We start from the raw sequence: 24,161 nt of genomic DNA on the forward strand, positions 1-24,161 counted from the left end.
AACCTGATTTTCTTCTGCGTGTTCACTACTGGGAGCCTTTTCTTCAAGGCCTTGAAATGGCCCTACACTGCCCACAAGGACCAGTTCAGATGTCATTTCCTCTCCAACAGCTCTCCAATCTTAGGGAGAATTAATTGTTTCTTCCTTGAGATTCTTTCACAAGATTTTAGCTGAAGCTTCTTACAGCATTCTTCCCTTCCTGACACTGGCAGCTAGTGTGACACCTGTAACCCTGAAGTCAAAGTAGAAGCCCTGGTGAGAGAGGAAAACACTCTAAAGAGAGCTGCTTGTGACTCACCCTCCAGCTATCAGACAATCACTGAATTAGTGTTTAACAGACACAGAGAATCCCAGCTTCAAGCTGACCTCCAAATTAAGAATACAAACAACTTCTGCCCTGCTTTTATTAAATGATGGAACTAGGTACAAAATTCCACCAGGCCAGAACAGGTATGCTACCTCACACGTGCCAATCCGTAAAATCCCTGAGATTTCTTTTCTCTTTTAGATACTGGGCATTTGTGTGTGTCTGTGTGTGTGTATGTGTGTGTGTGTGTGTGTGTGTGTGTGTATGTGTGTGTGTGTTTGCATGCATATGAAAGTAGAGGTCAAAGTTCAGTGTTGGGTGTTGTGGTGGTTTGAATGAAAATAGCCCCAAAGGCTCACAGGAAATGGGGCTTCAGGAGACGTGGCCTTTCTGAAGTGGGTATGGCCTTGGGAGGAAGTGTGATGCTGGGGGTGAGCTCCATGTTATTCTTTCTTCCTTCTGACTGCCAAAACAGATGCAGAACTATAAGCCACCTTTCCAGCACCACATCTGCCTGTATGCTGCCATGCTTTTGGCCATGATGACAATGGACTATAAAACTGTAAGCCAGACACAATGAAATGCTTTCCTTTATAAGAGTTGTCATGGTCATAGTGTCTCTTCACAGCAATAAAACCCTAGCTAAAAAAGATAACTCTAACTATTCTCACCTTCTTTTGCAGACAAGCTGTCTCACTAAACATGGAGTTGACCAATTTGCCTTAACTACTGACCAGCAGACCTCAAGGGTCCTCTTGTCTTCACTTCCCAGAATCAACACTGAGGAAGTGCACACAGCCATCCCTGGCTTTCTTCATGGGTGCTGCAGACATGAACTGAGGCCTTTAAGCTTATGCAGCAAGCAAATTCCCAAGTGAGCTATTTCCCTGGCCCTCAGGGGAATATTCCCCTGAGGGGAATATTATGTTCCCCTGAGGGGAATAATACAAAAATATTATTTAATATTTCCCTCAAAATGTTAAACAGATTTAGTTTCCTCATTGCCAACTTGAGACTATTTTGTTAATTCTAAATCTGCATTTTCTTTACTCATAAGAATGGTAAAATAATTTCCCATAGAAAAGTTGTTTTTCACTATTCACTGGATTAGAAATAAAGTTCCAACAGCTGATAGCTATTTAGCAGTGTTTCTTTAAATAACACTTTTTATCTATTCTTTGGGAATAAATAAATTGTATGCACACCCTCGTTCTCCTCTTCTAGCTCTCTCAAGTACTCAAATGTTCTCCTCCAAACTCCATGTCACCTCACTGTCCTTCTTTATTTACAGTCATTCACTTAGTCCATTTAGTGCTGCTCATGTTCACATAGGGGTGATGCCATCATCACCAAGGATGGACAAACCTCTCCCAACAGCCGTCAACTTGCCAACAGCACCTCCATGAAGGGTGGGGCCTTGTGGGCCCTTCCCTAGACCATGCTTGGCTTGAATTGTCATTGAGTTGGTCTTGTGCAGGGGACCACAGCCTTATGAGCTCATGAGTGCAATGTCCTTGTCAGGTGCAGCATTTCCCAGCACTCTTCCCCCTCTTCTGACTCTCACGCTCTCCCCCCACCATGCCCCTGTGAGGTCATGATCCCTGAGCCTCGGGAAAGGGGCTTGACACAGATGGTCCACTTGGGGTTGAATTCTCAAGCTACTTCTCATTTTGACTGGTCATGAGTCTCTGTACATGAGACTTCCTATGACAAAAGAAGCTTCTGTGATCAAGACTGAGACTTGCATAGAGCCTGGGCCAATTCCCACCCTGGGCCCACCGTTGTGTGACTCTCCACACTAGAGAATCTTTAGGATGGAACACATACAGCATTTTCCTCAGGCTGGATCTGACTAAAAACTATCTCTGTTAATAGAGAACCTGACACAGTGAGGGTAACTTGGGTGCTGAGTCCCTTTGCCCCAGAGTAGAATAGGTAAACCCACCTATATGCTAAATTTACAATATATTGTAGTATTAGTCTCTTAGGCTTCTATAAATTACCAGATGACCACAGGCATGGTAAGGAGGGAATTATGCCTCTCCACTCACCTTCACTGGTTTCTGTTTCTTAATTTCTTTTGGCATATAGGGAAACTATGGGGTTGGGTTTATGAACGGAGAGCCTAGTAACGATTTGCACTGCGTGGTAATAGAACATAGCCATTCTTATTATGCCAGGCGTTGGATGATTTGTTCATTAAACTGACATCCCACACTAGACATGACAAGGGGCACATATTGGGATTCTATAAACCCCAACCCTCAATTACCTGGCAGTAGCCAGGTATGCTCTGCCCCAGTGACCTGACACTATAAAAGGGGCTGCTTGCCCCCTCCTCTCTCTCTTGGCGTCTCTTGCCTCCTGACTTTCTTGCTCTCCCAGCCCTACCCTCCTCTTCCCCTTCCCTTCCCCCCTCTCTCTCCACATGCTCATGGCCTGCCTCTAATTCTCTATTCTCCCTCCACCGCCTCTATCACCCCCCCTTAACTCTCCCATGACCTGAATAAACTCTATTCTGTACTATACCGTCCTGTGGCTGGTCCCTCAGGGGGAAGGGATTCCCAACATGGACCCCCCAGAGGCATCTCCCTTGCCTCCAGGCCTCACCGCACCTCCAAGGGCCATATGATCCCCACTCTCTTCATCCTTCCCCTAACATTGGTACCAGAAACCCGGTACATCATCTTTTCACAATATTGGTGCCTCATGACTTTTCCTTTCAGTGACTTTCCCTTTCATTGGTGCCCCATGACTTTTCCTTTCAGTGACTTTCCCTTTCATTGGTGCCCCATCATTTTTTCCTTACAGCATAGGCTTGCTTTCAGTATTAACCATGGTCTCAGAACTCTTCTGAGGATCTCCAAATGTCATGGTTTCATAGCATAAAAAGGGGTTGAGAGTGGGCGCAGGTGAGGTTTTACAATAGCCAGCACAATACATCCAGAATCCTGTGTATAGCAGAGAAGGGGGTTCAGAGTGGGGGTGAGTGGATTTCATGAGCATTGCTCTTCTCAGATCTGCCTGAGCTGGGTTTCCATCACAGCCCCCTTTTTATGCAGGATGCACTCTTTGAGAAAGAAACTTCGCCCGGGGCGGGGCTACCTTTATTTAGGAAACCTCAATTCTCACCATGGCAACTAGTGTAAGGTGGAGAGAGGAGCCCCAACACAAAGCCAGGGCAGGGCAGTTGCCACTGTCTATGGAGAGGTGGGGAACAGGCAAAGGAAGGAAGCCGCAGCCTCTACAATACAGTGGTGGGAAGGAAGAGATCGCTCACTGTGATTGTCCCGAAGAAAACACAGCAAACCCAACCACCAGCCCTCTAATCAGGGCAGGAGGGGAGAGGGAGGCAGACAGAGGGAAAAAACCTGCTTGAAGAATAACCTCTAATGAGGTTTGATTACACTGGAGCTTCTACATTCGATTCCCCCAAATCCCCGCCAGCTCTTTGAAATTCAAGAGTTCTCTTCTGTGAACATCAAAGGGTAAATCGTGTGTAGCTCTGAGCAGGTTGAACTGAGAGATGATTAGCGAATAAAAAATGTCCAGGGTTTAAAACAGAGGGGGTGAAAAAAAAACAGAAAGGGAAAGAAACGTCAGCAGTAAGTGCTAATTAGACCATTTCCTGCTAACACCTGGCTTGCTTGTGCCTCTGGTGACAGACCAATTGAAGTGATGGTCTGGTCCCCCTAAAAGTGCCTCTAGACTGGGAGGGCCTGAAAAGAGCATGCACCCTGGGAACCTGAGGTGGCTGGAAAAGGAGAAGATTAAGTCTAGCCCAGGGCCTTGGTCCTGCACAAAGCCACACTTCCAGTACTCCCCCCTCCCCCAGTTCCTGTCATCCAACCCTTGGCTGTGGTGATCTTCCCTAAGCCCCTTCCACAGGCTCTCCAGTCCAGCTTTCTCATCTGCTGCCCCTCAGCAGAGCAAATCCTCCTGCTTCCCCAGGGCCCGGGCAGGCTGAGGGTTTTCCTTGTTTCATTTTGCATTTTTTCAAACAACATGCAGTGACAACAAATAGCATCTATGACTTCTCCTGCTCCCCTGGGTTCTCTGATCTAACTATGGGGTCTGTGTGGGGCCCCAGGATAACGTCAGGGTAGTTTGAGGAGTGCCAAGTAAGCCCTACAACCTGCTTGCCCTGTAGTCCCGCATGGGGCTGCTCCCTGCCTTCGTTCCTTCTGTAATTACCTTCCTCTTGTAAAAGCAGGTGATATTAATACTTGACCTACTTCACAGGCTTTTGTGCATCTGAAACGAGGAAATGTATTTGAAATTGCTCTGTGAACTCCACTGTGCTATATGCAGACAGGTTTTATCAAATGTTCCATAAATACCAGTTGAAAAAAGACCTGAGACCTGCTAACAGTGTAGTTGTTCTGAAGTGAGACAGATTTGGGTCTAAGTACATGTCTGGGCGGCATCCACTTGTCTGCAGGAGAGCTCCAGTCAGTAGAACCAAGCCTTCCAGCCTCATGATTTTCCTCAGTTTTGTGAGCATCCTTAGCACCATGCCTGGCACATGACAGTTGCTCTTGGAATGTGGGCACTGAAGATAAGATTATTGAAACTACTAACAGCAGCAGACATGATGCGTAGCTGAGATTCTCAAAGTCTGAGCCCTGAGCCAGCAGCATTGCCACAGCCTGGGACTTGTCAGAAATGCAAATTCCCAGGCCACATTCCAGACTCACTGAGTCAGAATCTCTGAGGCTGGAGCCCAAAGAAGCATGTTCTAGCAAGCCCTCCAAGAGAATTTGGCATCTTCTCACACTGGAGTGCCACCACATCAGAACATGGCTATCTCTCAGGGCTGGAGGCTCATAATCACACCAATGCCTCCCCTGTGCCAACAATAGATCCCAGTCTTTTGCTTGCTGTGATTAATCTTGATAGGCCCATTGGAGGGATTGTGAGACACCTTTAAAATTAGTAAAGCATCTTCTGAGCATGTCTATAGACGTGTTTCTGGAAAGATTGCCATGTGAATCATCCAAGTGCGGAGGGAAGGCTCAACCATGTGTAGGCAGCACCATACCTTGGGCCGGGGCTCAGACAGTATAAAAACTGGAAGGAAGAAGCCCATCAGCACACAGATTGACTCCCCTTGAGTGGGTAAACATATGGCTGCCCATGGACATCAAATGTCAGTGTCTTCAGTCTTAAGTGTGTCATCATATTAGTATGTCTGTCTCCAGGGAGTCTTGTAGACTTCAGTCTTAGACTGGGGCTGTGACACTGACCTCCTCTTAACATGACTGCATTCATCTACCAATCTATCTATTTATCTATCCATCTGTTTATTTATTTGAGTGTATATGTGTACATGTGCATGTGTGTGCTCTCATGGTGTGTGTGTGTGTGTGTGTGTGTGTGTGTGTAAGTGTATGTATGTGTGTGTGTCTACCTACCATGGCTCTTATATGGAGGATAGCTTTCAGAAGTTGGTTCTGTCCTTTCAGCATGTGAGACCTTTGGATTGAACTTCATTTCCAGATTTGGTGGAAAGTGCTTTTACTAACTGAGCCATCTTTCTTTCTGACCCATGTTCCCCACCCCTGCCTTTTATTCTGAGGCTTCAACTTTTTTGGACTGGTTTCTTTGGTTCTCTAGCTGACAGATTGGTATGGTTGGACTATGGGGCCCTGATCTTGTAAATTAATTTAGTAAATTCCTTTTGATAGTCATAGATGTGATTCCTTCAGTCCTGCAGAGGATACCACTAACCTATCACCACTTACTCGGTTTCCTCCGAAACCACCCCAGAGAATTAGTAGTGCTCATAGGTGCTGTTTGGCAGAATGGAAAACCGAGGCAGAGAGGTTCAGCCCACGGTCACACAGTCGTTACAGGCAGAAGCTAGACAAACATGACCCCAGAGACTAAACTCCTAACCACCTTCACCTGGAAAGTGAAGTACGTCCCCAGGTCTAAGATATTACCAGTGAGGAGAAAGGATTGGGATATAAAGTCATGGAGCATGCATGTTCCTTAATCCTATAGGAGGTGATGATTTTACAGTTTTTCCAAGAAGTATAGGACAGACAGCATGGATTTCACACCCTAGAAAGATCTGCTGATACTGGCCATGGTAAGTGCCTCAGGGCTTCCTCCCCGCCCGAGGAATTCCCCAAATTCATCAAGGTTGTCATCCTTCCCATGATGCTCCCACAAGACCTAAGCCTTGTGCCTTTATCACTCTCAGTTAGAAAACAAGATCACCCTTGAGATTCCGATGGAGTCTTTCTAGAAACCACTATTTCCTTGTCCCCTCTGTATGCCTACATTTATTTGCAAACCAGAAAGGCACTTTGTTATCTATAGTGACACTCTGGTGACACTGGAACACGTGTGTGTGTGTGTGTGTGTGTGTGTGTGTGTGTGTGTGTGTAGTGTAGTGTAGTGTAGTATAGTGTATGAAGAACCTTTGTCTTATTGGAAAATGACATGTGAACTGAGGGTCCTGTGAGATGAATACAGAAATACAGAAGCTAGGCCATGGTTGGTGGCTGGAGGAAACAGCCATTATGTACCAAAGACTTGTGGAGTGCAGGTGAAACTGCTTTCTTACACATGGGTAGATCCTTTCCTGTTAAGGGAATCCCTGGCCCTTAGACAGTAGACATTCAACATGTGGACATAAGATGTATGACCCCTTGGAGTAAGCCTGCTGCTGAGCTTGCTTCCTTCTACCCAGAATTCCCCACTGCCATAGCACATAGGTTTGGAAGAAAGAAGACTGTCTACTGGATGTAAAGAAGGGGAGGTTTTTGTTCATACTTGCTATGGCACATCCATGTTTAATCCCCTGCTTTTTCTCTGTATACCAGACGACCTTCCCACATGATGCCCAGTAAACTGTATGTCTCTGGGACATGAAGTGTCATAGTTAGGGTTTTTATTACTGTGACAAAACACCATGAACCAAAAAGCAACTTGGGAAGGGGAAACTTTACCACATCTTGTAACGCTCAGGACACATTCCATCACTGAGAGGAAGTCAGGGTAGGCACCTGAAGTCAGAAGCTGCCACAGAGATCACAGAAGACTGCTGCTTACTGGCTTGCTTCTCATCGATTTCTCAGCCTGCTTTCTCACATCACCCAGGAGTTGCATTGCCCACAGTGAGCTAGGCTTTCCCATACCAGTCGTTAATAATGATAATGATAATATGAATACTATTACACACTACAACAACACTAATAATAATGTACCCCATATAGGCAATCTGATAGAGCTATTTTCTCGTTTGAGGTTTCTCTTCCCAAATGACACTAGCCTGTGTCAAGTTGACAAAAAACAAACAAACAAACAAACAGGAAGCTTCTATGTGTACTTTATTGAGGAGGCTCTGACTGGACATCTAAAGCTCCAATACCACACCACAGATGCTAAATCATCCCCTGTCTTGCCTTCTTAGTTCAGGCAGCTGAGAGGACTCAAAGTTAGGGCACTGGCTGGAACTTTAGTGCTGTGCTACGTAATCTTGACATGGGACTTCCAAGTCTCGCTTCTCTCTGTTGACATCACTCCAGCTGAGGGCAAGAGCCCAAGTCTGTCTGGAGATGAGCATGCCCTTACTAGGTTAGAGGAGCTATTGTTAGGGGTCTGAGGGAGAATGAGGCAGCCTGACTGGATAGGAAGGGGTATAGTTTGGGAGAGGAAAAAAGTGTCATTCCAGAGCATGGTGCCCAAACTTGCTAGAGTCTCCTGAGAACCCCAGGGTGAAGGGCCACAATTCCTTGTCAGATCCTTCTCCCACTTTCTGGGGCTAGTTTGCCTGTGGCTAGTATTGAGACTTGAACATATAGTAAAGCTGGATAGGACACAGGCTATCTTGGTCAGGACAGACATCTCATGCAGGATCATGTCTGAGACCGAGTGTCAGGTGGCAGGGAAGTGCAGGACTGGAGCTGACAGTAGGTGCCCAGAAATCAGTCATTAATGATTGACTGCCACCTTTCCACACATCCCACCACTGTCTCAGCTTAGGAAAAGTGTGAACAAGATAAGCAGCCTAGGACACACTCAAGTTCTGATTCTAGCTAGAGGCAAGCCATCTGTCTGAGCTTCCTTCATCAGTTGTGACTGTACTAGCCCATGTTCTTCAGATGGTCTAGCACAGAAGGGCAAAGAACCTGTTATCCATTTCTCTACTTAATTCTGAATGTCCATGAGTTACCATACAGTATTGGCATCTTTTGCTTCAAATGGGATGATGGCCTCTCTCCTTAGCACGTGAGGAGAGTCAAAGCTTATGATGTATAAACTAGTGTCTGTATGGCACATGCCTGCACGATGCCAAGTGAACAGTCACAAGTTTGCCCAAGTACCAGGCTACTGCTGGTCCCCAGACAGGAAGATGGCTTACCTGCGGATAGTTCTGAGCAGAGTGGAGCGTGCCTCGTTGTGGAAGGTGATGATGATGCTGGTGGGAGGGAGGTCTGTGCAATACACAAGCAGTGAACATCTGGCAAGCAAAAACAGATGACAAGTAAGACCTTAGAGAGTAAAACAGAACTAAGTGCCTGGGACCATGGGCATCATCTGAGAATGACTGGTGCCACCTAGGGGTACCCAGGGCTTGGAGTTTAAACAGAAAGAAGTATGGTCACTTACATACTCATGAGTTCAAATACAGTATTTCCTAACAGTTGCAGGAACAAAACTCCAAGTCTTGGGCTCTACTCAAAATCTGGGTTATTCTTGCCTTCTTGCCCAAGCCTCTGGCCAAAGAGCAGACCCAAACCAATGGGAGGCTTATGATATTGACTTCTGGACCAGCAGCTTCCAGGGTGGGTTCTCTTTGACTGCTGGCTCCCTGTCCCCTACCCCTTCCCAGTCTGGCATAATCAAAGAAGTAGAGCCCTACAGCCTCAGTATAAGCCATGAGTCTCATGCTGAGAAAGCACTTGCTTTCATGTGTCCAGGATTATTTTTATGACTAATACCTCTGGGGTAATTTTAATTTAATATCTTGCCTCCATGAAAATTGTAGCACACAGCCTGAGAATCACTATAATAATGGAAACGGGCAGTCCAAGAGGGGCCATGCCACTGAAGGGCCGTCATCTGGGTGCACACTTCCTTCTGTTTCTCATGATTTCAGGGGTGACCCAATTATGGGTGGGGTGATGGAACATTAGAAAGAGAAGTAAAGAATGTTCATGGTGGGTCAGACTTTTGCTCTCATTTTTCCCATTTCTTTCTGAGCTCTTAGCTGAAAAATCCAGAGACATACAGATAGGCTTTGAGGGGACTGAGTCCTATGGAGTTGTTTGTAAATAATTTGTACAAAGGTGCTTTTTCAATTTTCCTGGAAATATGGCTCACATTTTAAACCAGATTCTCACACAAGTCTGGGTCTGAGACACTCAAGGTCCCCAGTCCTGGGCTAACCAAACTGATGCTGCCTGTGATCACACTAGTGATGCTGTTGATGGTTCCTTGGGACTGGATGCTTAAATACTGCATGTTTATGGCATAGGCACGCAGTACCCAGGAACAGAGCCAAGAGTTAGGGAGAAGGTAAGGAAAAAAATGGTGGGGAAGGTAAGTCATGGCCTATGCATCTTCCTATCCCCTCTCAGAGACACATCCAGTCCCACCTCAGAGCTGTCTTCTCCTCTACACCACTCCTCCCCAGCCCACTGCAGCTCTGTGGGCAAGCAAATGAAGTCCCGAATGAATATGCATTGTCAACATGCACACAGACATGCCCAAACCTCAGACTCATGGCAAATGGCAAAACCTTCCCCATGGTCTAAATACAGACATTGTGCATGACTATCCTTTAGCTAAAAGGAATGTGTGCAGAAACTACCAACCATAGCTTCTTCCTGGCTGCCTATAACCTGAAATTGCTCCCCTACAGTGACTCCCAGCTTAGCTAACCCTGCCTCCCTGTTCAGCTGTATACAATAAGTTTGCCTCCTTGGTTAAGATGTATAAAATAAATGTGCTGAATGTTCAGGATGTGGCTGGAGGTGCATCTCCATCAGAGCCATGACCCACCCAAACCCAGCTTTTCTGTCATTTCTTCATTCCCCAGAATCCCGTTAGTACAAGCCCTAAGCATTGATAGTTGTAGCACAGCCCCTTCCTCCATAGTCCTTCTTCCAGCCCTGTCCCACAAGGCTCTGCCAGGCCCTTCTCTGGCTGGAACCCTCGAGTGGCTCCTGATATGTAAAGTCAAGTTTCATGTCTTACTCTTTAAGACTGTTGTAGCTACAGTCTCACATGTTCTCTAGTTGTCTGCTGTTGCACATGCCCTTCAGTTTTCTACCACTTGAGGAGTTCCTAGAAATCCTTTGAGACTGAGTAAATGTTCCCCTTTTCTGGGAAAACATTCCATAGTCTCCATGAGGTGAATGACCTGTTGTTTATGCTAGATATATGAAAGATGTTCTCTTTTCTAGCATGTCTCATGGTGAGACCATATCCCCACCTTTACTGAGTTCATCCAGGGAAGAACCATAACTCAATCTATGTTGGCATCTTCATAGGAGAGTGTATGTATACCAGCTGCTCTTTATAGAGAAGAAAGACGGTCAGGACCAGGTCAGCAGAAGACCCAATCATGTATGGTCTCAGATATGTGGCAGCCTTCCAGAAGGCTTCTAGGGAGTCCCGCCCACAAGTTTTATGTTCTTGAGGAGTCCCCTCCTTCTATCAATCCTTATATAACCAGTAGGATATGGTGACTGTGACACTCTGTGACTTCATGATAGCTCAGTAGCCTCTTTTTGGCCACATGGAGGGGAGCCAGCAGCTGTGCTGGGAAGATACTCAGGTATCCCTGTGGAGAGACAACTCCATAGAAGCTGAGGGTCCCTGCCTTCACCACTATCAGCTGGCCAGCCATATGAATGGACCACATCAGGAGCAGGTCCACCCACTCCAGCCAAGCTTATGCCAGCAGCTACAACAGGTTGCTGACTAAAACCTAGTGAGGGATGCTAAGCCAGTACTGCCCAGACAAGACACTCTCAATTCCTGACCCATAAACATAGTGAAGACGACTTTTGTTGCTTTAAGCCACTTGGTTTAATCCAGGATAATTTGTTGGGCATTAGAAGCTCTTATAAAAGGGGAGGGGAAATGCTTGGAACCTGCCTCTACTGAAAAGAATCTGGACTTGTCCATCTTTGGATATAGCCACAGCTCTCATTGGGAGCAATGGTGAAGAGAGGGGGAATGGTGGTATTGGGGTCCCTACTTGATAGGTTACAGGATCACTGAAGTCATGGAGGGTCTTGAAGAAGGCCCTGGCAGTGGTGTGGGCAGCAATGAATAATACTCCAGGAAGAATAAGCCTGAGACCAGGAAGTAGGTAGGACAAAATATCCACAGAAAGGGAAGTAAGTCAGAGATCTTAGTACAGACTCCTGATCTCCCTTGGAGAGAAAGGGGAGCCTGAACACCACTGTTGTCGGAACATCTGGAGGTTGTGGCTCTGCCACAGGGGAAGATGCTTGGAGATCCTGTGTACTTAGAACTTAGCTCTTAGGATTTGTGTTACATGTTGAGGGAGAATGGTGGTCTTTAGCAATATCACTTTGTTAGAGAGATTTAAACACAAACACAGGGAACTAAATTTCTTGCCTTAGAGATGCCAGTTGGGGATGTGGGCATATGAATGTATCCAGCAGCCCATGCATGCACACAGAGGCTAACTTCCTGAAGTATGAAGAAGGATCCATTGAAATTGGACGCCAGAGAGTAAAGTGATGATGGACAGAGAATGGGGTAAAGCAACCCACAGACTCTTGGCCTGGGGCTTGAGACACCATTTATGAGCTTGAGACCTTGAGCAAGTCACCCACCTTGGCAGGCTACTGCCTGCTCCTCCGTGGAACAGGGTGTGTACAAACTCTCCCACCAAAGTTCCTGGTGCAGAAGCAGAAGCTCTGGGTATAGCCTGTTTTAGCAAGTACATGCCATTTGAACAAAATACTGCAAGCACTCTTAGTACCTGGGGTCCAACTATGTTATATAGTAAGGGTTACTTACCTGTGACTTTGATTTCCTCATCTTTAGATATTCACCCAGACAGTGGAGATGGTAACTCCTACATGCAAATCCCCCTCATTGATCATTATGAAAGGCAGCAAAAGGTGACACACAGTCACATCAGTCCAAATATGCAGGTGACTCCTGCTGTGCCTAACTGGGTCTTTCTCATGTTGGAAGGACATCATGGCGGGCATCCCCATTGGTGCTGATGCTGGCTAAGGAGCAATGAGAGGCAAGAGAGGGCAGAGCTCAGGCACTGCAGCATCAATGTTAGTACAAAGAACCTGGGTCTGAAGCCTAGATTGGATCTGCATTTACCACGAGCTGGCTGTGAGCCCTAGGGTATAGCATCCCCCACCCCCTGCCAAGCTTCTATGCTGTCACACATGAAATGTGGTAAAGGCTCTCTTCCCAGAATGTCTATGAAGGCTGTGGATAATACACACAAAGCATTTGGCAAGTACTAAAGGAATGGAAACAGAAAGTAGCTGAAGCAGCCTCCAAGGCAGCTTTTCCCAACCTGTGGGTTGTGATCCCTTTAAGAGCCGAGCAGCACTTTCACAAGGGATGTATACATCTTGCATATCTTATATTTACATTACAATTCTTAACAGTAGAAAAATTACAGTTGTGAAGAAGCAACAGAAATAATCTTATGGTTGGGTTTACCACAACATGAGGAACTGTGTAGCAGCATTTAGAAGGTTGTGTAGTGCTCCGAGGGAAGTACTATGTGTAAGACTGGAGGTACAAAGCTCATAGGGTGGAAAAGGAGGTGAGGTTGGCGGTGGGAGGCAGAAGCTGCTTAGCTGTTAAGGCTGCAAGCAGCAGCTGGAGCAGAGGAGCTATGCTCCTGGGCCTGGGAGCTCCTCTGTCCAAAAGCAGAGGACACATGCCTTGCCTGGGCTCATACCAGGAAGCCCAGAAGCTTTGCTGCTGTACATAAGCCCTTGGAGGTCAGAGGGTATGTGGTGTTTCACATGCCCAGGTTCACATCCCTCTTCAAGCGACCCTGCTTTTGCTGTAATCCAAAGGGCCTAGACTCACAGCAGTCTCTGTGGAAAAGTAAACCAAGGCTCAGAATTCCAAAGAGCACTCCAGGTGTCATGATTTCTTAGCTGGTACTAGTCCCTAGTGTCCCATGCACTTGCTAGTTCAGGGCAAGTGGCATTAAGCACACAAGCATCAAGGAGTCCTGCAAAGGAATCACCTGCTAACCTGGGCCACAGCCTGTTCGGTGACAAGTGCTATGTACTGATAAAATGGATTCAAGCCTAAGAAAAAATCCTTAAAGCTGTATTCTTAGGAGAGTCAGCCCAGACAGTGAGTGGGCTCTCTATGGGAGGGACCTAAAAGATTAATCAAACACCAAGGTCTCTTGGGCCATGAGGGGAATGAAAAAAGGCGGCCAGTACTGACGGCTGGCGCCAGCAGATGGGCAAGAAAGCATGCTGATGATTTATTAAAGATTCAGGGGGTTATTGAAGAGAGGAGCCAAGTAGGAAAGATGTGGGGGGATACTTAGGTCATCTTCTGAACTAAGGGGAAACATTAGCTATGTGGAGAAATAGAAGTGGGGGGGTGTGCACACATGCACATGTGCTTGTGTGTGGACACGTGTACGTGTGTGTGCACCCACATGTGCTTGTGTGTATATACATGTGTGTGTGTGTGTGTGTGTGTGTGTGTGTGTGTGTGTGTGTGTGTGTCCATGTGGATGAGTGTGTGTCTGAGGCAAGATAATCCACCACAGAAGCTCCTGAACAGCATGTTCCTCCAGACTGATTTTGAACACAGCTTTGCGCTCTCTTCTTTACTGAAGGACTCATTGGAGACCCATGATATTCCTAAACTAAGGCAACACTCAATGTTCCTCCTGGCTTTCCGTCTCAGGGAGGCTCACTGTCACTGGCTGCAGGTGCTTCCAGGGAGCTGTTTGAGGTCAATCCTGCTCATGGGAGGAGCCTTAATCCTCCCTTCCTTTACCCCCACTGCAAATCGCTGTGTCTTGCCCACACCCCACACCTAAATGAACATGACAACCACAGTGCATTAGAAACACGCCTGTCAGCCCAGTAAGCAATGACTCTTGCAATGCCTTCCATTTTATTTCACATGATGGTAAAGTCTACAGCTGCCTGTGAGGGATAGCGTGATGACTGTCATGGTCACTCGTGCCATTAATGAGTTTGGGAGCTTTTAGTGGTCCCCATGGCCCTAGAACACATGGTCTTCCTCTCACCACATGCTGAGAGAAAATACATGATCATAAATTATAAACATTCAGAGTTTTATGCTTGAGCATAATAACCAGAGGGAGTGATAGGAGAGGCCAGCTAACTTTAAAACAGAAAGCATCATTATTGTTACTATGCAGTTGGTGTGAAGGAGAGCTGCTCAGCGGATGTGAGCCTGGCAATGGGAGGGAGAGACTGGAGGCAGTCACTGCGTGGACAGCTTGGAAAGCAGGCAGCACAGTAAGAATCAGACAGGCTGGCAGGGGACTCGCAGGTCAGTCATGATTTCCCTGCTCAGACCCTTAGTCTCCTGGCTAATGGTGGTGACGATATCCCCCACAAAGTGTATTTAAATGGCCACTAGTGGGATCTTTATCGCCAATGGAACACCTCGGTGTACGGTGCTCACAGTAGCCTAGGAAGCGCCTATTGTTTTCCAGGCTCTCTATTGTCATGGTTTGAACCTAAAATGCTCCCTCAACTTGGCTCAGCCTTGCAATGGACACATCCTTCATTAGCCCCGTTCATGTTGTTTATCGTTTAATCTCCTTCCGTGAGTGACACAGATACACTGTCAAGTATGAAGTGTTTTGAATGCTGAGCTGTCCAGTGAGGGATGCTGCTCTGTTGGGAGGGAGAGGACCCAGTTGGAGGAAATAGGTTATTGAGGGTGTGTCTTTAAAGGTTATAACAGGGCTTTGGTCTGTTCTCCCATTTTTCCTTCCTGTCTACCATGATACTTATGATCCACCAGGCTCTTGCCACCATGATTGACTGAAGAGGACTAAGGTGGCAGACAGAAGGCTAAGTAATTTACCAAAGCCAGTGAAGAAGACTAGAGGCAGACTTGATGGATTTATCCAGTGCCATAATAAAACCCAGTCCTTACTCCTGCCTAACCCGTACCTCTTTACATTGTATCTACTGATCTCTAGGAACCAGAGATCTGCCCAGGAGTGGGAAACAGGCTCTGAGAAGATGAGGGAAGTGATTTCTGGGGTTATCCCAAGAGAGATGCTGCCCACTAGGAGTCTCACTGGGTGGGAACCATGTGTCTATTGCAAGACTGAGTCAAATGGTTCCTGGGCACCTGATCCTATACAGACACCAGTTTTCTTTCTAACTCTCACACTTCTGCATGTTCTGGAGAACGCTTGTTCCAGGTCAAGACAATAATCATCTCTATACACACCATTTCCCTGACTTCAGAGCCAGAGATAAAGGGAAATGCAAGTATTTGACTCCCAGTAGGGGCGGGGCTGGTTACTTGGGAGAGAGCTGTGTGTGCCTAAGTGCATGCAGGTGGGATGGGAGTGGGAAACATCCTCCGTTCTCTGCCTTCATCTGACAGCGCAGGAGAAGCTTCAGAGACACACCATGTCTTCCCCCACACCTCACTCTCACATAACTCTCAGGGCATGAAGAAGAAAGGCAGAGGGAGCCAGCCAGCTATGGGCCCAGTGACCTTTCCTGGATGTCAGTTTTCTCAGAACAGAGTGCAGTGAGTTTGCTACTGGCTTTTGGAGTTAGATCTTGTTTTTCAAGCAGAGAACATCTAATCCACTCTGAGCTCTGTTCCATGGAAGGACACCTGATGTCAGGAGGAAAAAAAAAGGAGATGAACATAAAATGCAAACTGCCTCCTCTGTGGCTGACCCTTAAGTTCACACCCAACTCTTTAGAAGGGCAAGGCCAGACGGCACAGAAAGTATGAAATCAGAAATTCCTTTTAATCTCATTTCATGGGCAACACAGATACACTGGAAGGCATGAAATTTTTTATTTCATGTCGATTTCACTGGGATTTCACATGCAGATTAATTTGTTCATCCACATAAACACGTACAGCACCTACTTCCTGCCTCAGCAGTGTCTCTCTCTTAGTGTCAGTGAAATCCCTTGTCTCATAAAAACATTTCAAATGATACTAAGACTTGCTGTACTGTTACAGGGACACATTTTAATTGCTTAGTATGTTATTGAATCTCAGCATACTCAGTATGGAAAAAGTAGGCCAAAGCAGACAGTTGATTTGTTGGAAGATCTTGACTGGGCACTGTGGAAATGAGCTTCAAAGTCTGCCCACAATCCACATCTCTTTGTATTCCTCATTCCCCTGGAGGCTGATCCAGGTGACACCCCTTCTGAGGAGCTGAATATATCTCAGGAAAGGCCACTTGGGCCCAAGGCTGTGGTCTACCTTCATCCATTTTCCTCATGCATGGAGCATTGCAGGTCACATAGTGCTGATGAGAAAGAAGAGGCGTCAGTGTCTCTCTGAGGCATGTCCTGGGTTGGAACGGGTGAAAAAGATGTCAAAGCAGATGGACACAGAACAAGAAGTGTCATTCCCAACTCACCAATCCTGCTTGCCCCCTTGGGCACATACAACTCTCTACCAGGAAGTTAACCTACTGTTCCTGAGAGTCACATGCTAGTGTTTTCCTTTACCTCTCTGGCTCTGGAGTAAAAGACAGGGAGAAAATAGAGATAAATTACTTCTCACCCTTTTGTGTCTAAGTTACAAGAGCCTTGTCTACATGCTTTGAGAGAACACACTACCATGTTGTAGAGCTCCACACAGGGCTGTAGTTAACCAAATCTCACCAATAGCCATGAGAAGAAACTTGGAGGATGATCATTTTACAGCTAACACAGTTTTAGATGACTCCTTGGGGCCAGCATAGGAGGCTCCATGAAGTAGGAGACTCACTTATACCATAGATACCTGACTTTTGGAAACTGTGAGAAGGTAAATGTCATCTTAAGTCATAACTTAGTGGTTCTCAAACTTCCTAGTATTGTGAGCCTTTAATACAATTCCCCATGTGATGGCCCTCAAGCATAAAATTCTTTCATTGCTATTTCATAAATGTAATTTTACTACCATTATAACTTATAATGTAAACATACAGGATATCTGATATGTGACCCCTGTGGGGGTTGTACCTATAGGTTAAGAACTTCTGCTAAAACTTTTTGGAGTATTTATTTTACAAAAAGATAAATACATGTATCCTTGGCTACTGAAGAAGAAAAAGAGAAAGAAGAAGAAGAGGAGGAAGAAGAAACAGAAGAAGAAGAAACAGAAGAAGAAACAGAAACAGAAGAAGAAGAAGAAGAAGAAGAAGAAGAAGAAGAAGAAGAAGAAGAAGAAGAAGAAGAAGAAGAAGAAGAAGAAGAAGAAGAAGAAGAAGAAGAAAAAGAAGGAGAAGAAGAAGAAGAAGAAGAAGAAGAAGAAGAAGAAGAAGAAGAAGAAGAAGAAGAAGAAGAAGAAGAAGAAGAAGAAGAAGAAGAAGAAGAAGAAGAAACAGGAGAAACAGAAGAAACAGAAGAAGAAGAAACAGAGGCAGTAGCAGCAGCAGCAGCAGCAAAATACAATTTCCCCTAAGTACTTGAAGGAGGAGCCATGGAATTATATCCTGTCTGTCTCTCTTCAACACACTGGCGCAAGAGTCCCCATGGGTCACTTTGTTTATGCTCTGGTGGCCTCCTTTCATGAAATGATATTAGTCCTTGGGGATTCTACATGCAGATCTCTCTCTCTCTCTCTCTCTCTCTCTCTCTCTCTCTCTCTCTCTCTCTCTCTCTCCTTCCCTTCTTACTTCCCTCTGTTTCCTCCTTCTTTGGATATCATCTCACTATGTGTTCTAGGATGGCCCCCAATTCAGAAGCTCCTTTCAAAGTCTAACAGGCATTGAAATCTGACACTTGTGTGCCACCTGGAATGACTGTTTTCTTTCTCACTCCTTGTTGGGACCTCCTAGAATGACAGAAGTGAATTTGTTTTGTACATTGGATGTCCTAGTTCATTGAAGCTAATTGCCTTAGAGAACTGTAAGTTTAAAAAAGAACTCCAGGTACCCTAATTAGGCCAACACGTTGCATCCCCTTTCCTTTAGCTAGCACTATATTCTTGGAAGAGTCTCTCTGCCAGTCCATTTCTGGGTTTTCACTTCTTGTTCTTTGGAGAATATCAACACCTCCTGGATTTATTAGCTATCTACTTCCAGAAGCATCAGAAATCTCAGAAAATCTATGCCTTGACACTTCTGGGCCACTTCCACAGCCTGATTAATTGCAGGCTGTAGATCAGAACTTAGAACGATGATCCCAGAAATCAGTTCTGAACATCCTGCCTCCTGGCAAGGTAAGAGAGTCCCATGGGGTCTGTAATAACAAACTAGGAAGCTAGGTAGAGAAGGGGCAATAGGCTGTGAGGTCTTATTGCTCAGACTCGATTAAATGTTCTGCCTCTGTCTCCATTTCTGTTTCTGAATCACCACCAACAGCTGGCAACTTTTCTGTGACCCCCACCTTCACCCCCCCATAAGAAAGCCATGATTGGTATTTGTCATATCCAGCCAGGAAAGGCTTTGAAGGCCATCTATTTAGTTGGCCCCTCACAGTGAGCTGCCAGACAAAATTTCTGGGAGACGTCTTCATGGTTGGTAAACAAGATAGACAAGGGCCAAGAGGATTTGGCAGAGGATAGAAGACGTTTAGATTAGCTTTGTAAACTATTACTCTTGGTGCCCTACCAATGACTATGAGCCTGTGAAAGGTTCTGAAACCTCTGGCGGGGTTCTCCTTTACGCAAACTTCTCCCTCAAAACCTTGCCTGGCTGCTTCCTAGAACTGGCTTCCTTCTCCTAATATATACAGGAAAGTCAAATAGAGCTATTGATTTAGTAAAGCATACCACAAACAGAATTCTATGGGATATAAATCAGCTTAGAAATCATTGCCTCCAGCTGCTTCCTTTTTTTTTTTTTTTTAAATGAATCAACAGAGGACCATAGCAGTGGACTGACCTACCCAAGGTGATTACTGTGTAGTAGAGATAAGCGTTTTATGTTTCTAGTGACTAAACGTACTCAGCTTCTTTAAATCACCCAGGCTTGGAGACAGCACAGACAAGCCATATCCACACAATGCCATCAGCTACCATAGCCTTCAAGGGCTTTTTTACAACCCCCTCCTTTGAGAACACCCTTGCCAAGGTTCCCACCATTTGTTCATGATGCTAACACAAATGGATCTTCCCAGCCTTTATCTTTCTTCTCATGCTATGAACCACTTGCTTTGTTCTTTGTCTTTGGCTTTGGCGAGATTTGTCTCCTTCATTGCCATATCTTCTTGACTTTCTTATTCTTCCTCCCCTCAGAACTTTTGCGGTTCTGCAAAGTCTTTCTCCTAGTCTATGCTCTTCTCAATCTTCCTTCTTCCTGGGCCATCATTTGCCCACTTGTTTGCCAAAGCCCCAGCTTTAACTCACCGATGAGCATCATCTCCTGAGTATCCTCACGAATGAGTTCTTCGCTTCCTCTCAGCCTCTATGTAACTATATGCCCTGGCTCATCATCCACCATGTGCCCAAGCTAAAGCAAAGACTTCTAACTCTGAGTTTTTCTCCCCCTTGTCCATCCTAACTAAACCTAGCTTGGCAACATATCTTCCTTTATCTTTCTATCTGGCAGTTTCTTCGTGTTCCCATCCTGTCTTTTCTAGATGACTGTAGCAACTTCCTAACTGATTCTATCTCTTCCCAATCAGCTGGATCTGCAGCTGCTGGCTTGATCTGTGCGAAGCTGCAGCCTTTGCACCTTTCTGAGCTATCTAACTGTTCACAAAGTACAGCCAAGACACCTAATCATAGTTTACTGCCCCATCCTTTTTTGTTGGGCTCCAGCCTGTCATACCCCCAATATTCCAGTCGCACACAGTGCTTGACCTGCTCTTTCATCCATTCTGTAGGCGTTATACCTCTCCTGTGTTTGTGAAAAGTATGTCTCCTTCTAAGGCAGTTGTTCTCAACCTTCCTAATGCTGTGACCCTTTAACACAATTCCACATGTTGTGGTGAGGACATACCATAAAATTATTTTATTGTTACTTTATACTGTAATTTTGCTACTCTTATGAATTGTAATATAAATATCCGGCATGCAAGATACTTATTATGCAACCATGTGGCTCATGACCCATAAATCGACAACCACTGCTTTATGGTCTGGCCAGTTTTTTTTTTTTCTCCTCTCCTTATCTTGTTTTTTCTAGGACTCTGCCTTTCATCCCATTGCTGTAATTTACTACCAAGCATTGTGAAGTGACTCTTCTGTCTCCTCTACTGACCACGGTGGCAGTGTAAACACAGGCTTACCTATAGTTATAGCTCTGCCCCTAGCATGATGACCAAACACAGCAGGTGAAAACAATCTATGCCTGGAAGAAAGGTGCCTAGGGGGCTACAGAGGAAAATGTCCTGCACTGGGTGATGTCAATACAAGGAAAAGAGGGCCAAAGTCAGGGAGGCAGAGACCAAGCAAACCATAAAAACTAAAGAAGAGTCACAGGTTAGAACACAAGGCCACTGTGACGTAAGGAGGAAGTGTTGGGCCATGTGGTTCCCCATGAGCATCTGGGATAATGCCTGCTGTGCCCTTTATCTTTCTCTGTTGCTATTGTGTAGGAGATACTCAGCTTGGTTTAAAAGGCAAGGTGTTCACATTTGCCAAAGTGTCAAGAGAGATGAACAGTTCTTTCTCACGTGAGAGACTGAATCTCACTGGACTATGGTTCATGTAGTCTAAGGTCCACCCACTATGGCAGCTATTGGCTACATGCTGTGCCTAGACTGAATGGAAATTATCTATGAGCATAAAAAGATTCCGCACCCCCCAAGAATGTCAGCTTTTTTGATAGCTTGCTTTTATATAAATAACATGTTGAAACAATACCACTTGACATTTTGGGGTAAATAAAATACATTGTTGATGTTAATTTCACTTCCTTTATTTTGTTCAGTGAGTGACTCTAGAAAAACCTAAGTTGTGTATCTCTTCGTACTGAACACTGTCCTCCTGTGATTGATTTACAAATATACTCTTAATGTATATGTGTGTGTATACGCATGTTTATGTCATCTAACATCATCATTTTATAACAAGGCATGGTGTCTGTGATGGTTTGAATATATTCCTGACCCATGGGAAATGGCACTGCTAGGAGGTGTAGCCTTGTTCGAGGAAGTTGTCATTGTAGAGTCTGGGCTCCCAGGTCTCATATATATGCTCAGGTTTGACCAGTGAGATCCAGCCATTCCTGGCTCCCTGCGAAACACAGTCTCCTTCTGCTGCCTGCGAATCAAGATGTAGAACTCTTAGCTCCTTCAGCACCATGTTTGCTTGTATGCTGCCATGTTTCCCGTCATGATAATGGGCTAAGCCAGTTCTAATTAAATGTTTTATGTAGAAAAATTTCCTTGGTCACATTGTCTCTTCACAGCAATAAAACACTAAGACAAGTTGGTACCAGGGATGGGATAATGCTGAGATAGGCCTGACTATGTTTTTATTTGGAGGGATGCAGATTTTGGGACTTTGGATTTGGAAAGCAGTGGAATGCTTCAAGTGGGGGCTTAATGGGTCATCCTAATAGGAATATGGAAGGCAGTGGTGCTGAGGGCACTAAAGCCAAAACTAAGACAGTCAACATACCAGAAAAGGTCACAGTCTCATAATAATTGATAGATTACTAGAAGGAAAAGTCAGCCTTAGTGAGATCTCCCTCATTGTTGCCTTTCTCCATCAGATCTGCAAGTCAGACATGGACTAATTCACCAACTGGCAACTGAATGCACAGTTTAATGATCCATCACATTAGATCACGATTCACCTTTGCCTGCCCACCCTTGGCCAACAACACACATACAGATGCCTCCTGCTCCTGGGACCAGCACACACCCCTCTGTTCTTCATGCTGTGGCTATTCCCCTCTGTCTGTAAAGACATTTTAATCCCCAGTTCTAGTCCAAGTCTTGGGACATCGCTATGTCATGTGCAGACAAATACAGTAGGGCTCAGAATACCCACTTGCCCTAGAGAACATGGATTCCTCCTTTTGAGTTAGACCTTAAGACATGACCATCGCTCTACTGTGCACCAGGCTCATTTGGTGAATCAGTGTAGGTCTTCCATGCTGAGCAGACACTTGAAAGTGAATGGAAGACAGAGGCCGGATGGTCGCTGGGTAGAAAGGATTGTGTACACTGTGAAGAGGGTATTCTTTGGTACAAGGGTGCGGGTGTAGGTCAATTAGTACCACTAGTACTGCCCAGGTGGCAGAGGTGTGTGTGTGTGTGTGTGTGTGTGTGTGTGTGTGTGTGTGTGTGTGAAGGAGCGTGTTCTCCAAAGGTTCTATAAATGCAGAAGCTTCTTCCTGGGACCAGAAAGTGTTGGGGATAGGCCAAGACTTATTTTTGAGTGTTTCCTGAAAAAGATCTTTGGTGTCTGGGAGCAGGGCGCCTTCATGTCTTATTTTAGCCTTGCTGGAGTCACACGGCGCAATAGTAATAATAGATCTGCTTACCGAATGCTTGCTCTCTCTCAGCTACTCTTCTCAGAGCTCTAAATGTGCACAGTGATTCCCCGGGTAGGTGGCATATCGTTCCTCTCTCACCACAGAAGAGATAGCAAGCAGCAGAAAGTCGTCTGAAACCAGACACTCTGGCTCCCCACTCAGGGCCTCACCCATCTTGTTCCCGTACCCTTGGGAGATAATAGACTAACACATTAAACGATTGTTTTGGTTGGTTTTATGTCAACTTGATACAAGCTAGCGTTGTCAGGGAAGGACTCTCAAGTGAGAAAATGCCTCCATAAGATCCAGCTGTAAGGTAATTTCTTAATTAGTGATTGATGGAGGAGGGCCCAGCCCATGGTGAGTGGTGCCATCTCTGGGCTAGTGGTCCTGAGTTCTATAAGAAAACAGGCTGAACAAGCCATGAGGAGCAAGCCAGCAAGCACCAGCCCTCCATGGTCTCTGCATCATCTTCTGCCTCCAATACCCTGCCCTGTTTGAGTTCCTGTCCTGACTTCCTTCAGTGATGAACAGCCAGCACTGTAGGAGTGTAAGCCAAATAAACCCTTTCATCTCCAGTTTTCTTTTTGGTAATGGTGTTTCATCACAACAATAGAAACCCTAGACATTGATTCAAGTCTTGCTTAATATTGGCCTTTGTCTCTATTTTATGTCTTGAAGACTACATGCTGGAATGTTTTAGAAAGTCAGAAAGCCAGGGGCTAAATAATGATGTATCCTTTTCCTGTTTCTCAGGGTTCGCACACATTTCCCACACTTCCCAACCGTGGCCTTCTTTTGCTTAAGAGGAGAAACTTCCTTACAAGGGAACAGCTGAGATCATAACTATGCCTACGGCACTAAGCAAAGGCCAGACTCAGGGTCTTGGGCTCAGATAATGCTTCTCTTGAGGGCCAAGTATCCAGTATCTCTTCTCCAGGGACTCTTGATAAAGTGTCCCTTGGAAAAGCTCTTAGGGATCAGGTAACAAAAAAAAATGCTTCTACACCTTCCTAAGTTAACACCCTCTGAGTGAACCCTCTCCACATCTGTCACCTCCTTTTTGTCCTCTCATGTCTGACCTGTGTCAGCTCTATCATATGTTATTCCTGGTGACTCTCTGCTTGCAGTCACATGCCTTCAAACACTTCCCCCTTTCAACAGCTCCCTTATAGGACCCTTCTGTCCCCACTAAACCAGCTCACCCCCCCCCCCCGTTATGCCCTACTGACATCTTCT

The 24,161-nt window shown here is 45.6% G+C and overlaps 1 protein-coding gene across 1 annotated transcript in view; it reads right to left on the reverse strand.

The window, feature by feature from the left end:
* GALNT14 (polypeptide N-acetylgalactosaminyltransferase 14) overlaps window positions 1–24,161 on the reverse strand; it is a gene marked incomplete at both ends in the record, with an annotated part of 213,616 nt that overhangs the window by 41,300 nt on the left and 148,155 nt on the right. The window contains one exon of the mRNA XM_080936800.1: window positions 8,682–8,780. Coding sequence (XP_080792926.1) covers window positions 8,682–8,780 — 99 coding nt within the window. The remainder of the gene's footprint in view (window positions 1–8,681; window positions 8,781–24,161) is intronic.

Source organism: Micromys minutus (genome assembly GCF_963924665.1).
Source record: "Micromys minutus genome assembly, chromosome: 1".
NCBI classification, from domain to species: Eukaryota; Metazoa; Chordata; class Mammalia; order Rodentia; family Muridae; genus Micromys; species Micromys minutus.